Raw genomic sequence first — 26,662 nt, 5'->3', positions numbered from 1 at the left:
GCTGCCCGCCGCCCGCTGCCCTAGGGCTCCATGCGGGGGCTGCCGGCCGATGCCTCCCTGCTGGGGTGCCGCTGGGGCCTCTGAGAGTGGCAGGGCCGGGCCGGGCCGGATGGAGATGGGCCCCGGCCCCATTGGGCCCCGCATCGGTGGGTCGGGCGTGAACTTGATCCCCCAGGGGGGCGGGGGACACGGAGAGAAGGTGCTATGGGAGGGGGCTGCGCCGGCCCGCACCCGGCGCCGGGGGGGAGGCGGACAGGGCAACCCCGATGGGACAGGGAGGGGGAGGACACCGATCTTGTCGCAGGGCTCGCACGCCTCCAGTGCCGGGGGACTCGAGGACACCCACGTCCCTCGCACCCCTCCGGCCCCACGCTGTTCGGGGAGCACCGCGCCAGTGTTAGGGACAGCAGCAGCAACGGGGTCTTCCCACATGGGAGCCCCCACCTCTGCGGAGTCTAGGCAAGAAACGAGATAGCTCTGGGGAGCTGTTGGCGGTATGAACCGAAGCCAGGGGCTGGTGTGAGGCAGCATATCCAGCTGTGGCAGCCACTTGTCCCCAGTACAGAGGACAAGCCGCGCGATGGCGGTGTCATCGTGCAGCAGCAGGCGTAGTCCAGGGCTTGACCATCACCTCTTGCCCCTCTTACTGCCTGGTCTTCTTGACTGAGCCTTAGCTCCTTGAGGAGCATGGACAGATCTTAGGCTCCCGAGGCCCCTTACAGTCTCACCATTCCTCTCCTCTTCCTCACTTCGCAGAGAAGGGTTGTGGCTTGGAGGAGCGTGTCTGTCTCTGGGACCTCAGAGCTCAGTGTGCTTCCGGGAAAGGAATTGCAGCCCCAACTATCGTGTCCATCGGCTCCACAATGAAGCACGCTCCATATTTTCTCTATCTTAAAGAATTTCCCTTCACACTGCCCTTCACAATGGCGCTACCTGAGCTGGCTCCAGTCATTTCCCCTTTCCTCCTGGCTCAGCACTCGGAACCTTCCCGATCCTGACACTGTCATAACATCAGACTCTGCTTGGCTCTGCCTGATGCCAGTTCCTGTGTACAGGCAGGTACCAACAGCATGGGCACCCTCTGACCTCAGCAGGAGCAGGGCGAGGAGTGCTCCTTTTGTCAGCACCCCGTGATCCCAGCCGGAGCAAGGCAGGGAGTGATCCCGTTGCCGACACTGCTGCCTGTTTATTAACCCGGATTACTGGGAGCTGCTGCCGTCTCGCACTGGAGATATGGCGAGGAGATAGGCTGGAGCAGCCTCCCCCGCGGCGGGATGGGAATGGGGTTGTGGGCGGGGGAACTCGGGGAAGGTGCTTGATGATGCTTATGAAGCACTTGCTTTGGCTGCAGGGACGGCTGGAACCTAGGGACTGGCACCCAGGGAGCGATGCCCTGGGACAGGCCCCCAAGGGCTGGCGGACAGAGACTCATACTCACAGCTGGCATCCCGGGACTGGCATCTAGGTACCGGTATCCACAATGCCAGCAGCAGCCCCTGGCCCAGCACACGGCACTGCTGCATGTCAGGGGAAGTGGAACAGCTAAGCCTCCTGATGATGTTCCTCTTAGGGGAAAAAATGACCCGGTGGATGAGCTGCAATTAATGAGTATTCCTGACGCCTGGCAGGACATGTACCAGGCTGCCCATCCTGGCTGTGTCAAACTGCTCCAGGAGGGAGGGCAGCCCCAGGAAAATGAACTAAGGATTCAAAAACCCTGCGGGGACATGGGCAGCCCTGAGTGAGCCCTGTGGCTTCTGGACCTCGGAGCTTCCATGTCCAGAGTGGTGAAGCATCTTGCCCAGCAGGGGCTGGGTTCAGTCTGCCAGGGGACTACCTGGACCGTGGTACTGAGGATGCTGGACCCAGTGCTTTGCAGGCAGACCTGCCCACTGTCTGCTATGCTGCTGCCTGCCGCACTGCCAGCGGGCAGAGGAAATCTCTCTGCGGGACCCCGATGGCAGCCATCAGCCATGCTCCTCCCGGGCTCCTGCTGTGGCCCAGGGTTTCAGAAGCTCCTTGGCTACGCAGTAACTCCCTTTCCCTTTGATTTATTGTTCCCGGGCTGGACCCCCTCCTCCTGACAACCTACTTTTTCTCTCCATCCCCCCCGGGAAGCCTCCCAGGCCCCCCTCCCCCCCCCCCCCCTTTCCCCCTCCCCGGCCCTCAAACGCATTCCTGGTCCTTTCATATACAGACTGAGGGGAAAGGAGACGTTGACTTTGAACCGGCCCCTTTGTAGGCACGGGGGCCCATTGTGGCAGTGATGGTTTTAGCTGGGGGATGTGGAAGGAGTCAGTGGGGTTTCTCCCTGTGTGCCCCCCCCCCCCCCCCCACCAATACATTTCAATGATTTTGGGTGATTTGGGGGTGGCTGTGTGAGGTTATTGTGTAGGGTCTTTGAGCACCACTGACCACATCTCTTCTGCCTTCTCCAGAGGAGATGGACAGATGCATCCATCCCTCAGCCCATATCTGGAACCTGTTAGTGTTCCAGGCTTAGTCTGGCTCTGTCTAAGGCAGCCAGGAATCAATGGGATCCTGCTAAGAAAATGGGAACATAAAGAAATGTGTCTGCTTTACTGGCTCGCTGAGATGGTAGCAGGCTGGAGTGAGCTGAGATGTACATCTGCTCATCCTCACTTTGCTGAGTGTGGTGATGTGGCACTGGTGCGGTGCTTGGGATTTTAAGAGAGTGGATGAGGATGGATGATGTTTTATTCGTGGTCAGGCCACGCTTTTCTGTGGCAGGTGATGGAAAGGCCATTGCGGGGGGTTGTGCTGCTGAGTTGCCCACCAAAGAGGGGCTGCAGTCCTGCACAGGTTGGGTTAGGGTCCCATGGTGAGGGAGCCACTCCAGGACTACTAAGGAGAGCTAGACAGGGGGTTCATCTCCAGAAACCCCATGCCTGTAGGAACGCTGATCTGCTCCCTGTCAGCACAACTTGCCGGGCTGCAGCTGGCCTAGGAGGACAGTATGAAGTCAGTGCTTCCAAACCTAGCCCAGGGGAAAATCACAGAGGGTGTTTTTGTCCAGTTCTGTCCCCTTATTACAAAGGCCCTGGGCTATAATGTGGGTCTCACCCACACCACCACAGTGCCTGATTACACCAGTGGGCTCACCCTATTTTGTTATAGATGGGGGAAGTGAGGTGGGGGCTTAAGGCCTTGGATGTCTGCATCAGGTGCCCTTGTCCCTGGACAAATGACTCTTCTATGCCTGGATGTGTGGTAGGGACAGGGATTCCCAGGGCACACAGGGCTCCTGTGGCCTCCATGCCTAGAGCAAGGGGGGCTTCCCAGGCAGTCAAGTTTTACTAAAAGCTAGAACTTCACAAAATGTCTGGACAGGCTCCAGGAGAGATTACTGGGTTGTGGGAGCAAAGGACAAATCTGGGGACCTCAGTACAGAGGAGTGAGTGGGTTCCAGGTTGGGTTTTCCCAGGACTGAGCCCTGGGGGCATCTTGGGTTGTATGGGGTGTGCACTGCCCAGGGCTGCAGCTGAAGACTCCCATGAGAGAAGCATCCTGGGTGGGTGCTTTGGCGGTGAGTCAGCACCCACCTCCGGCTGCTGAAACCTGGAGAGATGGTATCAGCCTGATGGGGGGGGGCTGGCGTGATCAAAGGAACTGGGCTACACACAATGCAGGGACTCGATAGCCCTTATCTGTCATCCCCGAGGTGCTAAGGACCCTGGGTGCAAGAGACGGAGGGGGGTTGGGTGCTTGCTGCAGGGCTGGGTGCGGGGGCTCCATCGGACCTTCTTCTGGAGAAACTTGGCAAATAGACAAGAAAATTATCCCCGGTTCTTTCCGTACCTGGGAAAACCCTTGGGAAGGGTTTGAACACTCCTCCAGCTGCACAAACAGAATGGCTGCTCACTGTTCCCTAGGGAAGGTTTGAGGACCCACAGCATCCTCCCTCCTTGTCCCCTTGTCCCACCCCACCATCGAGAGGAGCCCCCCAAGCCTCAGGCCCCACACCACACACTTGCATGGGTCTCAAACATGGTCATTTAATAAAATCTCCTTTTAAAAGAACTACAATTCATATGACAACAATGAGAGGTATGGAAGAGTGGCAGCAGCCCAGGGGAGGGGGAGCGCAGGACATGGGGACAGAATCTGTGCCGTGATGGCCTCAGTCAGCCACCCCGCCAGGGATAGGGAATGGTCCCATGCCACCACCACTCACCAGCACATCCCTGCCACTGCTGCCTGCCCTGCCCATGCCTGCCTGAGTGTGCAATGGCTCCAGTGAGTACAACCAGTGACCTGTGGCTGTGACAGTCCACAACAGGGTCTGGACATGAAGCCACTGTGCAAAGTAACCCAAACTGTGTTCTTGGCCTTCCACTGGAGGGGTTCATGGCCTATGTATCCAGGAGGGTTTGAGGAGCAGCACTGAGCTCCAAGCAAGAACATGTAGGTGAGGGCTGGTGATGCTGGATGTGGGCAACAGAGGGGTGCAGGGAGTGTCTGAGGCTTGAAAGGTGCCTGGGGTGGAGCAGTGGAGACTGTCATCTGCCACAGAGAGATACTCAGAGAATGCACAGTGCCAGCCTCCACAGGGATGTTGCCAGGGCATGGGCTCTGTGGGGTTTGAAGCAGCACAGCAAAGCCCCCTGTGCCTTGGCTACACCTCTCAAGCCACCCCAGCTCCCTCCAGTCCTATTCCTTCCTCCCCCACAGCCACATAAGCTTAAAAACAAAACCTGGAACACTTTTTCTGAGCTTTTACCCCACTGAGGCCTGTGGTAATAGAGAGCCCATCCTCTGTCAGCATAGACTGATGTGCTCTCCCAGGCCACAATGGCACTGGGACTGTCCTGAAGACCAGCACTCCTAAAGGGGTCAGAGCACAGGGCAGCATTTGAAGGTGCAGCCTGGGGAGTGATGCCAGTGCCTGCTTGAGCTGCTCCTGCTTCTGCCATTGGCTCCCAGAGCACTATCCTGCTGCCAGTAGCTGCCCATGCTGGGGTGGAGGAGGCAAAATGGGCACTGAAGCCCTTAGTGATGCCACCAGCTCCAGGAAAAGGCTCCATCCCTGGCAGAGGGCTGGCAGACCTGATGCCACACATGAGCATGCCCATGGCCCTCTCCTGCTTTCTGACCCTCTCTCTGGCTCCTTCCCAGCTGCTATGCATCAGCCTAGCTGCAGCTAGGGCAGCAGCCCCCTCCTCAAAGCCACTACAAAGGGACACTGCCACAGCCCCCTCCTTCCCCCAGCCATTTCTGTGCCAAAGCAGCCGCCCCCCTGCACCCGCAAGAGCTGTGAGCAAGTGGCAATGCAGGGACGCGATCACAGCAGCAAAGAGGACAAGGACGCTGGAAACGGGGGCGATCCCCCCCCATAGCTGTTAGTGGGTGTTTATTGGGCAGGTGTCGAACAGTCTGGCAGGTCCCTCGGCCCAGCTGTGGGTGCTCCTCCCTCGGCCCAGCTGAGGGTGCCCCTCCGGCACGCCGCCCCGCTGGGCAGGCCACGGGCACAGTCTTGGGCGCAGGAGATGGGCTGGTTACTGCTGCGACTTGGGGTTGGAGGGGTGTAAGGAGGAGTCGTCAAACAGCGGGTTTCTCACTTCCATTTCTCCGGTCTGCCGTGGTGGAGGGAGAGGGATAGGGGAAAGAAAAGGAGGAAGGTCAGAAAGCAGTTGGGATTCAGCTGCCCCATTCCAAGGGGTTTGGGTCTGAACTCCAGACCAGCAGGGAGGAGGGAGAGGATGGGGACAACCGAGTGGGCTGCAGTGACAAACACCAGGACTCCCATCACCCTGGAAAGGTGCTGCCACCCTGGCAGGAGGGAATGAGGTGGGGTGATGTGTAAAATCCAAGGTCTTGGGTGGGATGGGACCCCACCGCTGGTCTGGGGACCCCAGGGCAGCAGTCCTAGCCTGGCTGGCAGGAACAGAGTTTCTTCTCAGACTGGGGACCCCAGGACGGCCCCTTCAGCGTGCCTGGCAGGAATGGAGTGCCCTGCCCAGACTGCCTGCCTGCGATCAAGTGCCCTTTAATGGGCCTGTAAAGACCCACTGATGACCCTCGATCTCGGCCCTGATGGCCGCGCTCTGCAGCTATTACCATGTAAAAGGCTCCTCTAAGTCCCTTTGTGCTCTTTGTACCCTGGGTTGTTATGAGCTGCCCTTCCCCGAAGTCCCCCTGCTAGCCAAGACACAAGGACGAGCCCCCCCAGTCCCAGTGCCCAGGAGTGGTGACCATATCCCTGTCACCACAGGCATGGTGGGTCAGGCATGCCAAGGTCTGCTCTAGTTATCTGCTCCCAAGGAAAGTCTTGTGCCAGGACATGCACTCCTGCCCGCTGGAGAGCTTCAGTGGGAGCTGGCCAGGGACATGGGGGGAACAGAGGGCAGAGCTTGGACCACCTCAAAGTTTGATGAAGAACATGTGGAAAAGGCTCCTCGCACAGAAGTGCACGTCCCAGGCACATGTTGGACACTCCCACATGCACAGGGACCCCTGGCTTTCCTGCACCAGCATACCGGAGCCAGCCCAGGGCACTCGTACACCGTGAAGTCCCCATCCTCATTCTCCTCATCAGATGATGCTGAGTCCGGCAGCTTGGGTTCCTCTTTATGCCTGGGGGGAGGAAGATGTAGAGAGGAGGTGAAGCCCAGTGGGATGATTAGGACCATCACACCAGGTAATGGCAGGATACCCTGTCTGCTACCAGGCTGCTTACTTCTCCAGGCAGAGCATCTGCTGCTTTTGGTGCTGGTAGTGGTACATTTGGGCACTCTGAGCCAGCGTCTTGTCCCCAGGCTGTGGAGAGAGCAGGAACAGCTGTGTAGATTGGGCTTTGGAGGGCCCCAGCCTGGCTGGTGGAGGGTCTCCACCATGTGGGAATCCCTCCATCAGAGCACTGAGGCCCGAGTGCCAAACACCCCACAGGGAGGGGTATGGGCGCCTTACCGAGATCTTGTCATAGGGCAGGGGACTGGCTACTCGCTGGGCTGAGTAGTCTGCTTTCTGTGCCAGCCTGACCTCCTTCTGCAGCCTGCCAGGGAGGGGCATTGGAATCAGGGAATTACTAAGGTTGGAAAAGTTTTCTAAGATCAAGCCCAACCATTAACTCAGCACTGCTAAAGCCCACAACTAAACCACATTCCCAGCTGCCACATCCACATGTGCCACATCCACATGTTTTTTGAACACTTTTGGGGATGGTGACTCCACCATCTCCCTTGGCAACCCTTTCTAATGCCTAATGCCTGACCATCCTTTACATGAATCTTCCCTAATATCCAACCTAAATCTCCCCTGAGACAGCTTGAGGCCATTTCCTCTCATCTTGTCCCTTGTTCCCTGGGAGCAGAGCCTGACTATCCCCTGGCTGCCCCCTCCTGTCAGGAAGTTGTGCAGAGAACGACTGTCGTTCTGAGCCTCCCTTTCTCCAAGCTGAGCCCAGCCGGCTCACTCAACTGCTCCTCATAAGACTTGTGCTCCAGACCCTTTGCCAACTCCATTCCCTTCTCTGGACATGCTCCTGCCCCTCAATGTCTTTCCTGCCATGAGGGGCCCAAAACTGAACCCAGTATTTGACATGCTTCACCAGCACCCACTGTGGGCACAATGACTTTTCTAGTTCATCCTAGAGGATGTGAGGAGCCATAGGAGCAGACGACTCCATTCAGGAGCCAGTGACCCTTGGAGGGTCAGCCCTGTTCCCTGTGACAGCAACCATGACAGGCATAGCCACCTCCATCCCACAGGGCCTGGGCACAAGGCACCAATGTGCTGGCAGTGTCAGCACCCAGCGCCACAGTGATGCCCACACCAGGTGCCATCTGCTCTGGCACGGAGGTGTCTCACTACAGCCCTAGCCAGCTGATGCCACACCCTGGGGGGAATATTGCCTCTCTTCCAACCCCTCATGCCTGGGAAGCATGGGAATACACTGCCCTGGGCACAGGGTCACTGAGGGACTGTCAGCAGCTCCAGCTCACCTGCACCAGCAGATAGCCGCCACGATCAGCGCTGAGATCCCGGCCACTGTGCACACCACAATCAGCCCTGCACAGGTGGAGAGGACAGCAAGGGACAGCAGGTGAGCTAGCAGCATGGTGACACCAGCCCATGCTTTCCTGGTGAGGGTATGAAATCCCTTCCTCTGAGTCCCAGGGTCTCACCGAGCACCATGTTGTCATTTTCAGTGATGGGGGATGACTCCACCGGGTACTTCTGGACCGTAGCAGTGGTGGGGAGGGTGGTGGCTGCCATGGTGTCAGCGGGACCCGGCTGCAGATGCCCCTCTCTCAGCCCACTGGCCACACGCTGTCTGCTGCTGCTGGGCACTAGGGTGGCTGTGGGAGAAGACAGAGCAGTGGTGAGTGGTGCCTAGGCAGCTCTAGAGGGCAAACTTGCCTGGGGTGCAGGGTCTGGCTGCCATGGGGTCCCTGGCACCACTGGGAACAGGGATGAGCACTTACTCCTGGGTCTGCTGTCCTGTAGCGGGTGGTGGAGAGGAGCCTCCTGCCTGGCCAGCACATCCGCAAGAAAATCAATTTCTGCCTCCAAGCTGGGAACAGAGGTCCGTCCTATGGGAGAACGGGTGTGAGACAGGCACTGTGGGGTGCAGGTGTGTGCCCACCCCCAGGGTCAGACCTATACCCCCAAGAAGGGGCTCCTGTCCCAGCTCCAGCAAACATGGGTGGTGTTCAGTCTGAGGCCCCTCAGATGCAGCTCTCCAAAAGCTAGGACCTTGCTCTTTCAGTGGGATTTTCACCCCACAAATGCTGGAGGATCAGGAGAAACAGCGTTTGCCCTCGTGCCAGAGGCAGCAGGTCCCACAGACTCTGTAAGAGAGGGCAGGGTGCCAGCACCAAGTGTGCAGGACCTGCCCTGTGTCCTTGCCCCTGGGGTCACACAGCAGCTCCGAGTGAGGAGGGATGGCAGCTGGACCAGGACAGATACTCCCCAGCTGCCCTCATTTCTCAGAGGTGAGGGGTAGGAAGCTTCAGCACAGTGAGTTACAGTCAGAGGACACCTGGTTTCACCCCAAACACTTGTTTTCACCCCAAATTCACCCAAATCTTTTATAGCTCAGGGTGGCTGGAGCCACCCCAGAGCAGGGCTCAGCTTGGCTGTTGAGCAGAGCATGGGAGCCCTTGATCCAGTAGAGGAGTTGGTTCCTGCCCAGCACCTGGTGGGATGCAGCTCCTTTGGGAGCCCCATGCAGTGAGGGATGTACCCCCAGGGGCCGGCCCCAGCAGCATCTCACCGGTGGCTGCCCAAGCCCATGCCTCAGCACAGTGCCCACCAGGGACATCTGCCCATCAGGGGGCTCTTGCAGCATCAGGCACAGGCAAGACTCCCACTCTGGCCTGAGGTGACAGCACTGCAGCAAGAGTGGAGTCACTCTTCTCAGGCTCATCAAGCAGAATCCAGCTCTGACACTCACCACTGCTTTTCACAGGATTAAACTCAACTTCAAAGGCAGTAGACATCCCTGTCCCCATCTCAATCCCCATCCTATCTCTGCTTCCTTTTCCCATATTCAGACTGTTCCCTCAGAGAAGCCCTGGGGCCTAAATCCAGACACACTAAGGCAAGGTGGTACTGGCAGCTTGATTCTCAGATAATTCAAGGTTATAACAGTTACATCTCCTCTGGAATCTGTCCTCACATTCAGTGTTTGGAAATAAACCCTGATTCCCTCTGGAGCTGTGCACAACCGCCACCTTGCTGCTCCATGACTCAGAGCCACATGAGCAAAAAAAATTTAAAAGGGGGACACTCTTGCTTTAAACAAAAGCACTTAGAGTCATTGTCCCTACATCCTACATGCCCTTGTGTCCCCAAATTGCCCCCAGCCTCCTACCGTTGGCTAGAGCCCTGGGTTTCCCTGGCTCTTTCCACCCTGTTATTTCCATCCCAGAGCACCACCATGGTCAAGTGGTGCCAGGTTGGGGCTGTGCCAGTGCTGTGCCCAATAGGTGAGTGCCATGGTGACAAGGTGCCAGCATGGGGCCAAGGTCTCCCAACAGGCAAGGGAGTTGGCATGGGACCCAGTGTGACAGCCCTGTGCCTTAGGGGAACATCCTGGTGCCCAGGATGGGGATAGCCCTGAGCCAGGCAACATCCTCATGCCAGAGTGGGGACATTTGGCTCTAGCTTGCCTCTGCATTCTGGGAAAGGTCTGTCCCCATAGGGGACAACCCTGTCCATCCCTTGTGTGCCACCACCAGGCTGTGCTGGTGTTGGATGTGATGTGGCTGGAAAGACAAAAATAAAGTTGAAAAAGCAGCCAGAGCAACTGCCAGGTCCCTCAGCCTCCCAGCCTGTGGGAGTGTGTGAAGTGGCAGATAGGAAACTGAGGCAGCAGTCTGGGGTCCCAGCGTTGCTGCAGCGCATGGGTTGTGCCACTTACCTGCACTAACCAGCTTTATCACCAAATTCTCTTAAAGTGGCTAAAAGCTGCTCACCTCCCATTTTGTGTGGCAGCTAAACCTCACTTATCAAGGGGAGGTTTAGCTTCCACAGCTTTTACCACATATTTGAGGGCACTGAGGGCTGGATCCTTCCAGGCACTGTGGGTGTGTGAGATGCTGGCCCTGAGCTGCTCCAGGGAATATGGGGCCGGGGTGAGCCCCAGTTCTTGCCTGACTGCCCCAGGAAGAGGAGCAGAGATGTCCAGGCAGGGCATGGACAGGACAGGGTACACAGGACATGCCACAGGGGCACTCGGCGGTGCAGGCAGCGCTTTTGCATGGTGCGGGTGCCCCCTCATGGCAGCTGCCACCAGTGCTGCAGCAGGATGGCATGGCCAGGCAGGCACACAGCCCCCTGGCCTCTCTCCTCAGGACTTCCACCTCCTCAGGGTTCAACCCTGGGACACAACCTACCCTGACAGTTTGGGGATACATGGACCAAGGAAAGACACATGAGGCTTCTATCCTGGGCTGAGGAAACCTGTACCTGACAGTGTCCACAGGAGGGCACAAAATTCTTATAAATCCACTAATTTCTATAGTATTGCTCCAGGACAGCTGATGTCCTCTTTGATGCTGGTAGCACAGCAAGCAGGAAAGGAAGAACACCCATGTCTGTGAGCTGAGGCTCCTTTTCCCAAAGTGCTTCCTGCAGCCCAGTGGGGCTCCATGCTGGTCAAGCCGAAGCAGGGATGAGACCCACTATCTCAAAGCACATCACTCAAACCCATCACAGCACAGACACATGCAGAACCATGGAATGCGTGGGATTTTGAGTGGCTCAGAGCCTTGTGCAAGACAGCAGCAGCCAGGTGCAGGCAGCCAGCGGTGGGATGCAGTGTACCCAGTGTACTCAAGTTTCATGCTCCCATCTCACCTCTGTGCTGATGCTGTGCCAGGTGTGCCGAGAGCCCTACACATAATGGCAGGAACACTCACATGCCCTCCTGAGACCCCAAATGGTGCTTTTCACTTCAAAAAGCTGCTTTTGGGAGAGGATCCCTGGCTCCTGCCAGGAACTGTGGGGATAGCACAGTGGCAGGACCTCAGGATTGTTGTCATCAGCAGTCACAAGCGGCTCAAGGATGTGTAACCCTTTAAAGGGTCTGCCTACATAGCAAAAGGGCTGCACGGGTATTCCCTTTAAAGGCTTAGGCATCCTTGGGCTACAGCAGTCCCGTTTGCCTTGCATCTCCTCTTAAATGCAGCTATCACAGCCCCTCTTCATCCTCACAGCCCTCTCCAGTGCTGCTACCAGACAAAGGAACAGGCAAGATGAGAAAGAAAGCCCCCATGGAAAAATAAATGGTGCCTCCCTGCCAAGAGAAGCTGGGCATCCTCAGAATGCTAAAACAGGGGATATGGGAGGGGATCCCACTTTTTATTTAACACAGTCCCCACACTTTTGCTGCCACAAGCTAGTGGCATTGCTTGGGACGACAGGATGGGACTGGGAGAGACCTTGGTGTCACCATCCTCCCATGGTGGTGGTAGAGGATGGTACCATGGTCCTGCATCTCTCTGCATAAGGATCCAACTGTGGTTACATCCTTCCGAAAGGAGCTGGGTTGCTATGGAGACGCCAGCACATGTTCAGCCCTTGCGAGAGGGGAATTTGCTCAACACTTCACATTAAAAAATGAACTATAAACAACTGCTAAAGCTATTCAGTGCCAGTGGAAGAAGAGCCTGTGGCAGGGGCGCTGACTGCTGTCAAATGCCAAGTCTACACCCTATTCCTGTGCCATCCCCCTCTTATCCTCCCAGCCATCCCTCTCAGGTCTTGCTTTGGGGGTCTCCCCTCTGATTTAAAGAGTAATTCTCCTGCCAGGAGGAATGGCACTGAAGGCATGCTGCGTTCTGATATCTTCCATGTACCTACCTAGGCTGAGCGAAGGATATCTACAACTGCACCCCAATAAGACCCTGAACATGCTCAACAGCATAAAGTGATCCCTTAAAACCCAGAGGACCTCTCCATGTCTGCATGGAGCTCAGATGCAGGGGGAGCTGCTTGCCTGTTTCAATGACCAGTGCTCGTCCATCCTGCCTGGCATGTGGACAAGCCACCCTGCATGTTTTTAGAAGCTCCCCAGGAGTTAGGAACCCCTTAGCAGGAGACTTTTGGGGGCAGTGGGAATGAAGAACAGGTGGAGAAGGGTGGGCTGGGAGAGATACCAATACATTCTGCACCAGGAGGTGCTCCAAAGTACCTTTCATCCAGGCAGTCCCCAGCAGAACCTACCAGGAACAGCCTGAAGGCGTGGCCAGTCCTGGCCTCTTCCCCAGCCACAGAGTCCACTCCACTTTATAGCAATAAATAATTGTGTGGAGCCATAATTATGGTCTTAACTCACCTGCGAGATGAGCCCATGATAAGGGGGCACAGAAATAGCTCTGCCACAGCTTTCCAAGCTGCATGAAGAGTTGACTGTCACACCAAAAAATGCCTATGCCTGACCTCTGGCACTGTCTTTGCAGCTGAACCAGGGGCACAGATGCCAAAGCCGCATTGGGAGCACCCTTCAAGTATTGCAGTAGTAGTGGGATGGGTGACCATGGGCTGCTGCACCCAGGCTACCACAGCTCTTTAGCTCTTTAGACCCCTCATGAATGGAGCCAGGAATAACACCCAGTATGACCCTCAGTGCCTGGTGTGCAGCCAAGGAGTGGTCCTGCCTGTCACAGCTGACTGCAGCCCTCCCAGGATCGATGCTGGGCATCACCCAACGCAGAAACAGCAGTCCTGAACCACAGGCCAATATCTCAAACCAAAGGCAATCAGGCACTGAAATCCCAAACACTGGCACCAGCTCAGCCCTGGGATGGGTGAGGCCATGGGCAGCATAAGTCACCACTTGGTGTGCTGAAGGCGGCTCCCCTGCTCCTGCAAAGCCTGAACCCTGGAACAGCCAGGCAGGCCCTGGAGATCCCCAGAAGCTGCGTGTCCTACTCCTGTCCTTGGAGGTCCTAGGCTCCCCATGGTGCTGACAGGGCCAATCATCAGAGCAGGATGCAGGTAGAGCAGGATGGGGCTGCCAGCACAAAACCACCCCCCCAGCTGAGGCGAGTGGGGTAAGAGGGAGAAGAGCAGCTGTCCCCACAGAGATACAGCTGCCATGGAAAGAAGGAAGAGGATGGGGTACTGCTGGGGTGGGGGGCTGTCCTGAGGCACAGAACCTCCCAGATCTGCAGAGGTGCAGTGTAGGTGTGCAGGCAGAGGGGTGGAGGGTGGGTGCACCTACCACTGGGTGAGAGCTGCTTCTGGACACAGCGCCCACGGTCGTCCTCCTGGAAGGGGGGCAGGCAGGGCCCACAGACACCTGACCCCGGCGGGCAGAACTCCCGGCGCTGCAGGGCACAGTCCAGGCTCCGGGGACAGGATGCTGCTGTGGGGACAGGACAAAACAGCTCAGAAGGAGGAGAGGGGTCAAACATATCCCCAGATCTATTAATGGCTTTTTGGAGTGGGACCCAGCTGCCCCGGCCTGCCCATGGCTGCTCCTGCTGCAGCTCCCAACTATCAATGGGCTTCGCCACAGCTGCCCCAAGGCCCCGCTTTGCCTCAACAAAGCCATTACCAGCTGGAATTAACCATGAGGAGTTGGATTCAATGATCTTCATGGGTCCCTTCCAACTTGAAGTAGTCTGTGACTCCATGACATGCACAAGGCAGTTGCAGTGATGAGCATGCAATGTCCATACCCCTCAAGGGTCCCCAGCCCCCAGGGTGCCACCATCCTGTGGGACACAATGTGGGAGGGCTGCAGCACCTGCAGAATCTCCTGACGCTGCTTGCCCTGCATGGGGAGATGAAATCCAACCAGCACAGACTGATGTGTGGTGACTGTCAAATCAAAAGTCCCAAACTCCCCCAAAGCCTCAGCAGAGTGTGACAGGAAGCAGTGGGAGCCAGCCCTCCTGGGCACTGAACTGTACTACAAACCTCACTTGCAGTTCCATGGGGTATCTCATGCCCATATCAGCCCCAGGGAGTCTCTGCTCCCTGGGTACATGCATGAGTCCCCCAGGCTCCAGCCTCACCAGCCCACTGTGCCATGGCAGTGCCATCATGGCTGGATCTTCACCCCAGGAGGTGGACCTCCCTGGGGGACACAAGGTCCCTGTGTCCTACATAAAGCTGAGTCCTGGGCCAGGTGATGGTGGCAAACCATGTGCAGAGCTGGAGACAAGTGACATGAAGGGCCAGCACTCAGGTACCACCTCAGGTACCACCTGTGGCAGGGGGCTGTTGGGGGGACACTGGGGTCCTGGCTTTGATGGTGACACTGCTGGTCCTGCAGCAGCTCGAGTGTCTTTCCCTCACAAGCTGGTGGCAGTGTGGAACCAGGTGTCACTCAGTGCACCCAGCCGGACACAACTGTGTGGGAGGAAGAGCTGGATGGGGCCACAGCTGGATGGGGTTGCACACACTACCTGGGGGTGTGGCACACAGCTGCCCTATTCTGCCCCTCATCTTGCCCTGCACGGCAACACCCGCAGCGTTCCTGCAGGCAGCAGTGGGCAGAGAACAGGACTGTGGGGCTGCAGGGCCAGGCTGGCAATGAGTCACAGCAGGAGCAGGCTCCCAGCACCAGCCCACGCACCCCAATCAGCTCCTGCCAGCCTTTACCACCCACACGGGCACCAGCACTGGCTACCTGCCCGTCCCTGTACCCGTGCCTGGGAATGGCAACATCAGGGACAGCCCCAGCACACTCCACAGCGAGGGGCACCACAACTGTGGGGGCTGTCCTGAGCATCCCCAGCCCTGCAGCACACCAGGGGCAAGAAGCCCAGCACCCTGTACACAGTTGAGAGTCCTAAAGAGGACAGAACCGGCAGAACACGAATCATGACAGTTCTGCTCCCCCAGCAAGGGCACAGGAAAGCTATCACCCCAAAGCCTCACAAGTGGGATATGCAACCCCCTGCCTTTGCATGGCCATATTTCACCACCAACTGCTCCCTGTAGAGTGCAGCTGCTATTAAGAATCCCCAGCCTGTGTCCAGGCAACTGCCCACTGCACTTCATGAGGAAGTCATCACCTTCCCCACCTCGGCTGGCACTAGCAAGGATGCACCAACTGTGATTTTAATGCTGGCTGACCCCCACACCAGTCACAGCCGCCTGGAGAGGGTGTGCTCAGGGTCGGGGAAAGTGCCTACTGCGCCCATGGGGGCTGGGTTTTTTTGCTGGACTGTTTGCTTCCTGGGAATAGTGTGGGGCTTGGCCATGTGGCTGGGGTGCAATTAGTGCTTAATGGGCAAATAATCAGATGTCTAAGCACAGAAATTGGACTTGGCTCCTGGCTTCACCTCCCCAGCATTACTCTCAAGGCCACTCTGTTTAAAAGACGGGGCAGGAGGAGGACGTGGCACTGTGCAGCCTCAGGCTGGGGACATGTTGCAGTTCCGTGGGGCAGTGGGGAATACACCTGTAAGGCCCCTGTCTGTGCCACAGGCCCATGGAAACACTTCCTCCCAAAACAGGTGCTGCCAAAAGCTGATCACTGGTGGAGGAAGTCACCCCAGTGTGGGTCACTCCTCAGAGCCACCTTGTGAGGAGTGATAGGGGCAGAGCCCTGAGCCAGAGCAACTGGGTACATAATGCCCAGGCTGGATCCCAGTGAAGGCTGTTATCTCTGTTTGAGGAACGAACTGTGCTTGCCCAGCTGTCACTGGCTGCAATTCACAGCTCCCCATATGTCACCAGCCAGTGGCTGGTGAGCTGGCATCGCTGTGTGGGCACCCTGTGAACTGAGGCGGCCCACAGGGGCTTTGCCACTCCCTGAGCCCACCTCAAAGCCCAGCAGTGAGAGTTCTTTGCTGGTGGAAGTGGGCACCTCAGTGCCATGCTAGGTGATGGGGACTGAGCACTCTGTGTGCCACCAGCCAGATGCCACATGGCCACCTCCAGCCCTGACCACTGCCACCCTGTGGGGCCATCAAACTACACTGACCAATGCTGCCCCACCCTTGCACACTCACAGATTCCTTGGGGCTGGTGTCACCTGTCCAGTGCTTGAGCAGGCAGGTGGTAGGTTCAAACACTGGCCATGGGTTGCCCCTCCTGAACACTCACCCCGAGGCAGGGTACTGGGGCTGGCACAGCATGTTGGTCCCAATTCCACCCAGCTGTGGCCATGCCATGCACCTGTTACCAGTGACAGCATGCCTGCTGCAGCTCCTAGTCTTAGCTCTGCACCTGCAGGGCTGCTGTTGAATCTGGGGAGTTTGGGATCCCTCCACCCCAACCATGGTCCCTGCTTGGCACCAGTGCAGCCCAGCATGGCCTGGCCACAAGTGGGATGGGCAAGGCAGATCCAAGCTGGGGTCCTGCGAGGACCCTAACCCTGCATGGCCCTGCCAGCAGGGCAGTACAGACCAGAGGAGCAAGCAATGAATGATATGGAATGTGCAGCCAGCACCAGACACGGCACAGCCAGGATGGTGCTGTCCAGATGCGCCAGGGGTGTTTGGGGGAGGGGGATGCTCCAATTGCTGTCATTGCCCTGCCATGGTGCTCAACTCCTGTGCAGGTGGTCAGGGAGCCCAGAACAGCACAACTGGGTTAACCCCTTAAACCGAGCTCAAGCCTGGGCTGAGCTTGGGGTGCTGGAGGAGCCGAGTGACTCCCTGCAGGCAGGACCCCAGCCCAAGGCCAGCGGGTGCATGGGATACAGCAGTTGGCACAGACAGACGCCAGGTGGGCATGAGCTGCGGACACGTGTAAACAGGAACAGACCAGGAGGAAACATGGCCATGTGAGCAGCAAGGCCTCTGGATGTGCTATCCATGGGGGAAAGCTGAGCACACGGCTCCATCCCCAAGGACTCAGCCTGGGGAGAGCTGTGCTGGGCACCCAGGGTGGCACTCAAGACCAGCAGAGTGCTTGTGACAGGGGGTGCCCAGGCAGGGCATAGAGCCACTGGCAGTCACAGACTGGATGGAGCAACTCTTCCATACTCATGCCAAAACATACAGGTGAAAAAGAAACAAAAATAAACCCGAGGAGGACATTGGTGTGGCCAGGGAGGCAGGGACTGCCCCTGCTGCGTCATTGCTGCAGATAGAGAGATAAAAGTGAACGCAAGAGGCTAATTGATTAGGGCCGAGCACTGGTGCGAATGTTTAAAGTTCTGGCAACGACAACACCCAGCCTCCCTCCCAGCTGCCAGCCCCAGTGCCAACAGTGGGAGCTGGCAGAGCCCACCAGGATGGGCTGAGCCTACTGGGCACTGGCTGCACAGCCACATGGGCACAAAGCAGTCTGCCCAAGACCACTGGGTCTGGCCCCTCTGTGGCAGCAGGACATGGCCCCTGGTGGGACACGGGCAACTGAGTGGGGATATCGGGGTTTCTGGGGAAAAGGGTGCAGATCTCACTCCCATGTTGGGCCCTTGCATCCTGGCTGAGGCTGAGGGAAGAGCACAGGAAGGCCATGACAGAGCTCCAGCAGCGGCAGCAGCCCCCACAAGGCCTGCAGTGGTGTGGTCTCTGCCAGCTCCACACCAAGGTCATTCCCTCTCCTCTTTTTCCTCATCCTCCTCCTCCAGCCAGATAATTTGGGAACTGCTGAGGGTCCTGCCTACAGCCTGCCTTCCCAGTACTTCTACTGCCAGCTGGCACTGGCTGTGGCTCCCTCCAGCTCTGTAAAGTGCTCCTGGCTCTGAAGGAGCACTCTGGAGCAGGCCCAGGGCAGGCTGGTGGACAGGCATCAGGCAGGCAGGCTGGCATGATGCCCCCAACAGACCTCAGCTCTCGAGGGCTCGCTTCACCCTGTCCAGAGCCTCCCTGGGCAAGGGCAGTGCTGCTGTCCAGCAGGATCAGGGGTTGCTGAGGCACCCCAGCACCTCACCTGCATTGCCCCATGCCCAGGGATGTGGCTCCTGAAATGAGTCAGTGGTAGTGACTGTCAGCAGCTGCAGTAACAAGGCCAGGCTGGATGCTGTACACACCAGCCACTGGTGACACACACCAAGCAGAGGTGACACACACCAAGCACAAGTGACATGTAGAGTGACTGCAGGATGGACACCTTGCTGGTGGCTGCGACTTGGTGGGCTTTCTGACTCAGCTGCATCCCCCTGCCCTGCTGTCTCTTGCACTAGGAAGCAGGTGGATGGGGACTGGGCTGGACCCCTGGAGCGATGCCCACTCCTGGACACAGCTGGCACCACTGCCCGGGCAGTCCCTGTGCCACTGCCAGCAGCTGCTCACATTACTGCTGTGCTCCTGCCCCTGAAAATGCAGCAGCCAAGCCCCCTCCCACCAGAGACAGTGGAGGAGGGCTCTCTGCAGCGCTGATCCAGCAAACCAGGAGCGGGGGCATGCTGGACACATCACGTCACTGCTGGGAACAGAGCATGTGGCACAGCCACGGCCACCAGTCTGGCCCCATGTCCTGCAGCAGCACCGGTGTGTGCTAGTCCAGCAGTGAGGGAGCAGTTGGAAGTGCTTCTTTGTGCTTCAGCAGATTTGGTCAGGCAGAAGTAACATGCCACCAGCTCCCATCCCTGAGGCCACCAGGGCTTGTGTCCTGGCTCCCAGCTTTGGCTGGTGGGTGATGAGGTCTGGCCCAGCTGGCAGAGATATCTCCAGCACAGTTTCTGTCATGGCCAAGAAACAGTGCCAGCAGCCTTGTGCCACAGGGAACACCCGTAAGGAACCCCTGGGAGCAGTCCCTATCCCTGCACAGCAAACACCTCTACTGCACCCTGCTCCCACCGAGGGGACAGTCCCACTGATGGGACAGTTCCACCAGACACAGCCCCACCCAGGAACTACGGAAAAAGGCCTCATCCTCACCACTCCCCCCACTCCCACCACCTCCCACCTCCATCCTCACCCAGCTGCTGCTGCTTTTGGGCCACCAGCCCAGAGCCCTGGGCTACAGGCAGGCAGTGTGATGGGCACCCATGCTGCAGCCCTGAGGCCATCATGATGGGCTTCCAGAGCTTTGTCCTGTTCCATGTTCAGTGCCCAGGGGGAAAGGGAGGGTCAGGAGGAGCTGAGTCAGGTTCCTGCAGAGGTGGGAAGATGCCAAGCTGGCATCCCCAAACACATTGCCTCCCAACCATTAGTGTTCCCCCACAGCCTGTCCCTGCTCTAGAGGAGCACCCCAAAATCCCAAGTTGTTCCTGTGATTCCAGGCTGGGGAAGAACCAAGCAATCTCCAGCAGGCTGAGGGAATGGAATTTTGTGTCATCATTACTCAAAGCCCTTAAATGGACCAGAAAAATCCCTGTTCCTTGCCCTGGCAGCCTGCCTGCTGTGCAAACAAAACAGCTGGATTGGCAGGATTGTAGGAACAGGAGATAGCACCAGCATGGTTGGAAACAGCTCCAGCAAACCACAAATCCAGACCCCAGCAGAGACTAGGCAGAGCCAGGAGGTATTAGAGAACATGGCTCTCCTTGCCTGTGGCCGGTGAAGAAGGCATCATGCCAGTGAGACCCCCGCACCCCCACCCCACCCCACCCCACCCCACCCCAGTATCCCAAAAATCCCGGATCCTGACAGCCCCAACTCCAGCCCTGCAGAGGCTGCCACACCCAGGATGTGCACCACTGCATCCCCTCCTGTATTCCTGCTATACCAGGGGATCTCCAGCCACAAGTGGCTTCAGATATTCAGGAACAGAAGAAATAATTTAAAAAGGCAAAAGGAAAACCAGGTGCCATACGCCATTCCCCCAGTCCTACCCACCCAAATCTGCCACTGGCTTTGCTTCGCTGCATGCACACCCACCCATGCTAAGGACCCCAATGCCACCAATGCCACCCCATTTCAATGCATCTGGCTGCTCTTTTGCAGCCTGAACCACCCACTTTAAGTCTTGTTTATCAGGTTTTTCTCAAGTAAATACCAATGAACTCTGCACATGCACTGAGCCGGCTGGGTCTGGGGTTGGGCTCTTTAATTCCCTTATTGGGCAGGTTTCCCATCACATCACAAGTGAAGCAGCTGGTAGCCAGGGCTATGGTTCACAGCAAGCACCATCAAGGGGCCTCTCCTCGCACCCCTGAGGTGCTCCAGAACTCTCCAATGAGCAGCGCAGCACAGCACTGTGCTGGACCTTTGTTGTGCCGGCATCACAGAGGATGGGCAGCCCCGGCACTACAGACCCACCTGAAGCACTGAGCAGTCTGGAAGGAAGGAGGTGGGGTCCAGCTCTCTCCTAAGTGCATTCCTGGGCACTGACCCATCAGCAGGAGAGCACCCCATGGGTACACACTTGCCCGGTGAGCTGTAGCAGAGCCACAGCCCTGGGTTAGCTCTCTGTGTGATGGCAGGGAGGTGGGAGAGCACAGCCCATCTCACAGCTCAGCACCCAGGAGCTGCCAGGCCAGGGGCCACCACAGCTCAGTCATCTGAAAGCAGCCACAGACTCCCATGCACTCTCACTACTGGGCTGGAAATATCCATCTGAAGCAGCAGCACCACTGCACCCACCAGGGCCAAGATGCTCTTTAGCAAAGCCAAAGCCATCCCACATCATCACCAGAGACATCCTGCAGCCTTTGGGAAAGAGGCACCAGCAAAATTTTGCTGATGACTCCAGCAGCTCAGAGGTGGCATTGTTCAAGGTGAGGATTCTGTCTCTCTGTCCAGCTCCCTTTGTCTAAGTTCCCACCAGCCCATCACCCTGAAACAGATGCCTGGGGACATAGCTCCTCACCCACGGGTGCTGCAGCAGTAGGAGCCAACCTTTATAGCTGTTGGAATAGCCATTAGAAGAACAGCCTTTGGAACAAGGGCTGGTAAGGGGATTCTGGGTGGGCACCCTCCATGCTGGTGGACATGCAAGAGCAGAGGCAGGCAGAAGCGCAGGGGCTGCAGCATCCACCCTGCTGGGGCTGCACCCGCAGGTACACCCACACTGACTCAGCTACCACCAGTGATAAAGACCTGCAGGGCCACTGTGTCTCATGGGGCAGAGCCCAGAAACTAAGAGGCCACATCAACACAGAAACTAGGTGTCCATGGGATGCACAGCTGCATCCTAGGGGTGCTGGTGCATGCAGCATCCAAGGGCTTTTGATAAAGGGATGCAGATGGTGCCAAGAGCTGGACCCAGACATTTTGGGGTATTTGCTGCATAGGAAAAGTCAGCTCAGGGAAACCCTCTCTTTCCTAGCCAGGAAGCCAGGAATGACGGCTGCAGGATGGGTCACATTCCAGCAGCTCACCAGGCTGCCCTCTCTTCCAGTTTAGGGCCCTCTCACTCTCTCTGACAGGTGTGAGATAATGAAGTCCCCAAGGCAGAGCAGCTCTTCGCCCACAAGAGAGCAGCCACGGGTGCAGTGGAGACCTGTACCTTCCACAGCTCCTGTCTCCACCTCCACCACAGTCTCCTTTCTATAGGAATGGAACACGGGCCAGGAGCCCAGGGAACCCCGGTATCACAATGAGTCAGGGTCCCTGACAGCACTCAGCTGACATGTCACCTCTCATATCACCTACCTAGTGCGATGGGTTCCCACTCAAACAGCGAATACCTCTCAAAAGCTTTGCCATCCTTTATCTGTGCACGAAGTACCCCAGCATGTGCCAGAGTGTGCATGGGTTAACATGGGTGGTTGCAGCCCAAGTGCTCAAGGGCAGGATAAGGCAGGAACCAGGACAGCTCTGGCTGCAGAGCCGTTTCCTTCCTCCAATTCAAAGCTCACTCCAGGCACTTAACAGCCACTTTCTTCCTGTTGCAATTCTCTTTAGCTCACAAAGTGGCTAATTACAGGCCTGTGGCTGCCATTTGGAGTGGCAGCAGCACTGGGTTATGCCCAGGCACAGGAGGCAGATACCTCAGTGCTGGCAGCAGCACTGGGGCCAAGCCCAAGGGTTTTGGGGCCAGCCAGCCTAGGGAAGCCACTACCCCTCTCAGGGACCAGACCCAGAGCTCTTGGTGGGGACCAACCACCAGGACACAATGTTTAATGTGGGGATAGGACTGATGGCACCTTCTGTACTCTGTGCCCAGGGACCCAGCACCTTGCACATGGGGAGAGGCCATCCCATCAGCCCTCTTGTCCCTGGGCACCAAACCACCCATCCTGTTCACAGCATGCCCATTGCTCTTGTCCGCAGTAGCCCCCATTAACTTTCTCATTCCTGGAGTCCCCACTGTGCTATCACCCCTCCTGTCTCTAGCATCGCCACACCTCTCCTGTCTTCAGCACACTGTCCATCCCACGACCCCTTCTGTTCCCCCTGCCACAGTCACCCCTGATATCCCCCATCATTCCTCTAGTCTCCAGCATCCATCACCAACCTCTGTGTCCCCAGTGCCCTGACCACACTGTCATCCCCTGATGCTGTGCCCCCCCAGAAGCACAAGGCAGAACTAAGCCGATTACCTCCCTTAATACCCCCATGGCCCAGAAGAGACATTTCAGGCAAACATCGATGCACCATCCCGAGTTGTGGGAAGACTCGGGCTCCCTGGGGACTAAGGGATCCCTGGGCTGGGGGACCAGTCTCCAGAGCTGCCAGGAAATTGCAGATCCAGAGGACCCAACCCTGCACAGTGCAAGCAGGCCCCTGGCTCCAGAATCCAGGGCTCCCCACCCTGATCTCCAGCTCTCCATACATGGCACCCCCAGGGTATTGCTGGGGTGTACATGATTTGTGAGTCCCCACAGAGGTACAGCAAAAGGGCTGAGGGACTTTTACCCCATCTCTTCCACAAACTCTTCCTTGATGCTGATTCTGCAATTGGAATTATCAGACATCTTTCCACCCATTCCCCTTCCTCAGGCCTGCAGACAGAGGCCCGCTCATGTCCCTGGCATGGGTACCAGCTCCTTGGAGCCCCGTGGGATGCCTGTGCCCCACATCCCAGCTCCTCCACACCTCAGCTGGTGAGAACCAGCTGAGCACAAGTAACCCCAGATAACAATGCGGAGACATTATCTCCAAGAATAAAACCACATGGGCAGCACTCCAGCTGCTGCATGGAGAAACACTTGGTCTGCACCAGTGTGGCAGAGGACACCCACCACGAGAGGCTTGAAGGGATGGGGTGGCTGAGTGGGACTACTGCTCACCACTGCCCACCACTCCCAGGAGGGATCCAGACAACCTTTCCTGTGTGTCAAGAAAAAACTGCTACCTGCAGATCAACTCACAGGATGTTGTGGGGCTGAGATCACTCCCTTCGCTCTGCAGGCAGCCAGGCAGCACCCACGGGTGCAGCACTGGTCCTGATGTCTTGCTCCCAAGAGTGGCTTGGAGCTGCCACAGCTTCAGGGGTCAGCATGGAGGTCCCTGGGGCTACTGCACCCACTGCGTCCCAACCCTGTTCCCAGTGCAGCGACGGAGAAGCAGGCAAGAAGGAAAAGGTAAGAGATGGACAATCCTACCACAGGCTGAGCCTGGGAACTTCCCAGGGCATGGCTCCTGCCTAGCCATACCCAGCTGGGAAGTTTGAGCAGCACCTGCATCACTGCAGAGCAGGAACAGCCAGTATCAACACCAGCATCTGTGCTCCCACCCATGTCCCTGTGGAGCAGCACAAGGATGAGCAGCAGTGCAGAGCCAGCAGGTCAAACGGGGCCAAATGGGTCACTTGGACTGGAAATAAAACTCAGATTTTGCTGAGCGTCTTCTCCAGATGTCTGGGATGTGAATTTGGCAACCTAGTAACTCAAGAAGTGGAGAGAAATATGGCTGTCACTCATGCTCCAGGAAATGAAGCCAGAAAACGAAGCAAGGCAGGGCCTCTGCCCAAAGCCTGGTATGATGCATAGAGACATGTGGGTGAAAAAAGCCCAGCTGAGGAGCAGCAAGCAAACCTAAACTACCTGCAACATCTCCAAAGCACTCTGCCCTTCCTCTAGCTCGAATCAGGCTCACAGCAAGATGAGGATGTTACTGAGCCACGTGCAGCTGCATCCCAGGAGATGGCATGTGCTGCATGGGCTCTGGGTTGCAGCGCCAGCCAAGGAAAGCGAGGATGAGGAGAAGAAGGAGATGCCAACTCCCGTTTGAAGAGGCTTTGATGGAGATGCAGAGGCAGGAGGATATGGGTATGGTGGTGTAGGACCTTGTCCCTGGCTCCCTGCCAGTTTCACCACAGAACAGGAGTTGCTCCTGGGCTTGCCAACTCCGTCCCACAGCCACCCCCAGAGAAAGCCAAGCTTGGCCCCATCTGCCCAGGAAAGGCAATTATAAAGTGAGAAGAAACAGCCAATGTTTCCTGTGCCCCACTGCACTCAGAGAAAGGTGGTGGGATTGGGACAGAGACACTTTTACCTGCCCAGCAGCCCAGGGATATTTCTTCAGCCATCCTCAGAAGAAACCTACCTGGAGCTTCCACTGCCACATGCCATGCAGCCTCAAACTCCTGGCAATGGGATGCTGCTGCTGGAAACTGTGCAAAGACACTGTCCCCAGCTTCTCTCAGGGGAAAGAGGTTGAGCTGAAAATCCGACCCCACGTGTGCCAAGAGCAGCATCCCATTGCCAGGCTCCTCATGCTCACCTCACCTCCAGCATCCTCCTAGGGCTGGGAAGGGAGGTGAAGGGCAAACTGTCACCATCAGCACTGACAGCACCTGGATACAGCCACCCCAGCAGCACCTCAAGGGATGCGGCCCAACCATCACTGCCAGGCCAGATGACCCCACACTAACCCCTAAATTCAGTAGTAGAGATTATGCTGGATCACTGGTGGCTCATCTGAGCTGCCCGGATCTCCTTCCTCCTATCTCAGGCTGTGTCAGCAGTACCTCTGGATGGGCCACCCCAGCCTTGACTTGTGAGAAGAGGGTGAGTGCAGGAGCATCCCCACCTCTGCCTCCAACCTTCTGATGTAGAAACACACAGACGTTTTGATTCACTGGGAGATTTAAAAATTATTTCAGCTTCTCGCCGTCTCTCAGAGCAGGCGGAAGCATGGCGAGGCCACCAGGCCCCGGTTGACAGCAGGCTGTCTGCCGGCGTCCGCCTGCCCGGCGTCTGCCCTGCTGGGAGCCTAAGAAGGGAAACAATATCGGATCCGCAAACAATGCTGGGAGCCAGGAGGCCCTTCCCGCTCCTGCGCCAGCGAGGTGGAAAGCACCTGCCCGGGCCAGGCCGTACCCAGGCAGGGACATGGCACCTCCCCGGGGCGGGCAGCCACCACCTTCCCCGCAGGTGCAGCGGGGCCCGGGGCTGCCTGGGGCTGCCGGGGTTTCTGCGCCGTTGTCTGTGCTCATAACAGCCCCGTGCACCCCAGCAGTGGGCACAGAGCAAGGGGACACGGAGCATGTCCAGTGCCAGACGCTCCAGGAGGGGAAATGTCCTAACCCAGACCCCGAAACTCAAACAATTCAAACCTGAACGCCCCGAAACAACCCTTCAGCAGACAGCAGGGCAGCTTAGGGCGGTGCTGCACGGGAGGGCGCGAAGGCCACCCATTCCTTCTGCCACGGCGGAGAGCAGAAATGTCACCGTCATTGGTGTGGCGGGGCGATGATGCGGCTGCTCCCGGGGCAAGGAGGCAGGCGGGCAAACAGGGTTCCCTCCAGCGCAGCCCCCGCCGGCTCCCCGGCATGGCTCGGTCACTGCAGCACCTTTATTTTTTTTCTTTGTTTCGGTGGTGTTTGATGTTGTTTTAATTTTTTCCTACCAATAAGGGTGCTTCATGAGGCCCGCTCTCATGACTGTGTGCTCCTTCCCCACTCCAGGATCCACATCCGTGGGTCCCTTCAGACCCCTCAAACAGCTGCTGGGGACCAGCCGTGCGGCGCTGCCACCCGCTGCCAGGCCCCTGTCTGCAGCAGCGGGCAGGAGAGTGACGGGAGGCGCTGCCCGTCCCCGGGGAGCGCTGCGGGGTGTGAGAAACCCCCGCGGGGCTTCGTGGCGGGGGCACCTCCTATCTTGCTCCACCCAAGAACACGAACACCCACGGATGCTGATCCCTGGTGGGGATGGGGATAATGAGGGAGAAGGGGGGGGCCAACCGCACCAGGGTTCGTCGTGGGAGAGGACACGAACATCCGCGGGGAAAGGGAGAGGACACGGACACGGGGGGGGGGGGGGGGGGAACGAAGAGGTACTCACCGGCTCGGGCGAGACGCAGACGGAAGGATCCGAGGGTGGTGAGCAGCAACAGCAGCGCTCCGCGGCGGGCGGCAGCACCTCGGGCCGCCACCATCGTCCACGGACACGGACACGGGCACGGGCACGGACACGGACACGGGCGGGCGCGGGGCCGCGGCGGCTGCGGGCGGC

The 26,662-nt window shown here is 57.7% G+C and overlaps 1 protein-coding gene across 2 annotated transcripts; it reads right to left on the bottom strand.

Moving 5' to 3' along the window:
* Nucleotides 1-3,996: 3,996 nt before the first annotated feature.
* Nucleotides 3,997-26,662, bottom strand: NPDC1 (neural proliferation, differentiation and control 1). Of its 2 annotated transcripts, XM_077787876.1 has the most exons (9): nt 26,492-26,653; nt 13,691-13,834; nt 8,445-8,552; nt 8,145-8,318; nt 7,962-8,028; nt 6,928-7,012; nt 6,698-6,777; nt 6,498-6,594; nt 3,997-5,594 (listed from the first exon to the last, which is right to left on the bottom strand). In XM_077787876.1, exons 1-9 carry the CDS (start codon nt 26,583-26,585, stop codon nt 5,517-5,519), a joined length of 927 nt encoding a protein of 308 aa, XP_077644002.1. In that variant the 5' UTR covers nt 26,586-26,653; the 3' UTR covers nt 3,997-5,516. The 2 variants fall into 2 exon arrangements, with proteins under 2 accessions (XP_077644002.1, XP_077644001.1); XM_077787875.1 differs by having other exon boundaries at nt 6,698-7,012; nt 26,492-26,662.

Source organism: Lonchura striata, chromosome 22 (genome assembly GCF_046129695.1).
Source record: "Lonchura striata isolate bLonStr1 chromosome 22, bLonStr1.mat, whole genome shotgun sequence".
NCBI lineage: Eukaryota > Metazoa > Chordata > Aves > Passeriformes > Estrildidae > Lonchura > Lonchura striata.
Note: the sequence above shows the minus strand (reverse complement) of the source record. Positions and strands in the feature narration are given on the sequence as shown.

Coding starts and splice junctions, on each gene's coding strand:
- NPDC1 (XM_077787875.1), bottom strand. CDS start 26,585: ATGGTGGCGGCCCGAGGTGCTGCCGCCCGCCGCGGAGCGCTGCTGTTG. Junction 8,319..8,444: donor ACAGGACAGCAGACCCAGGA/GTAAGTGCTCAT, acceptor CTTCTCCCACAG/CCACCCTAGTGCCCAGCAGC. Junction 6,595..6,697: donor CAGATGCTCTGCCTGGAGAA/GTAAGCAGCCTG, acceptor TCCTCCCCCCAG/GCATAAAGAGGAACCCAAGC.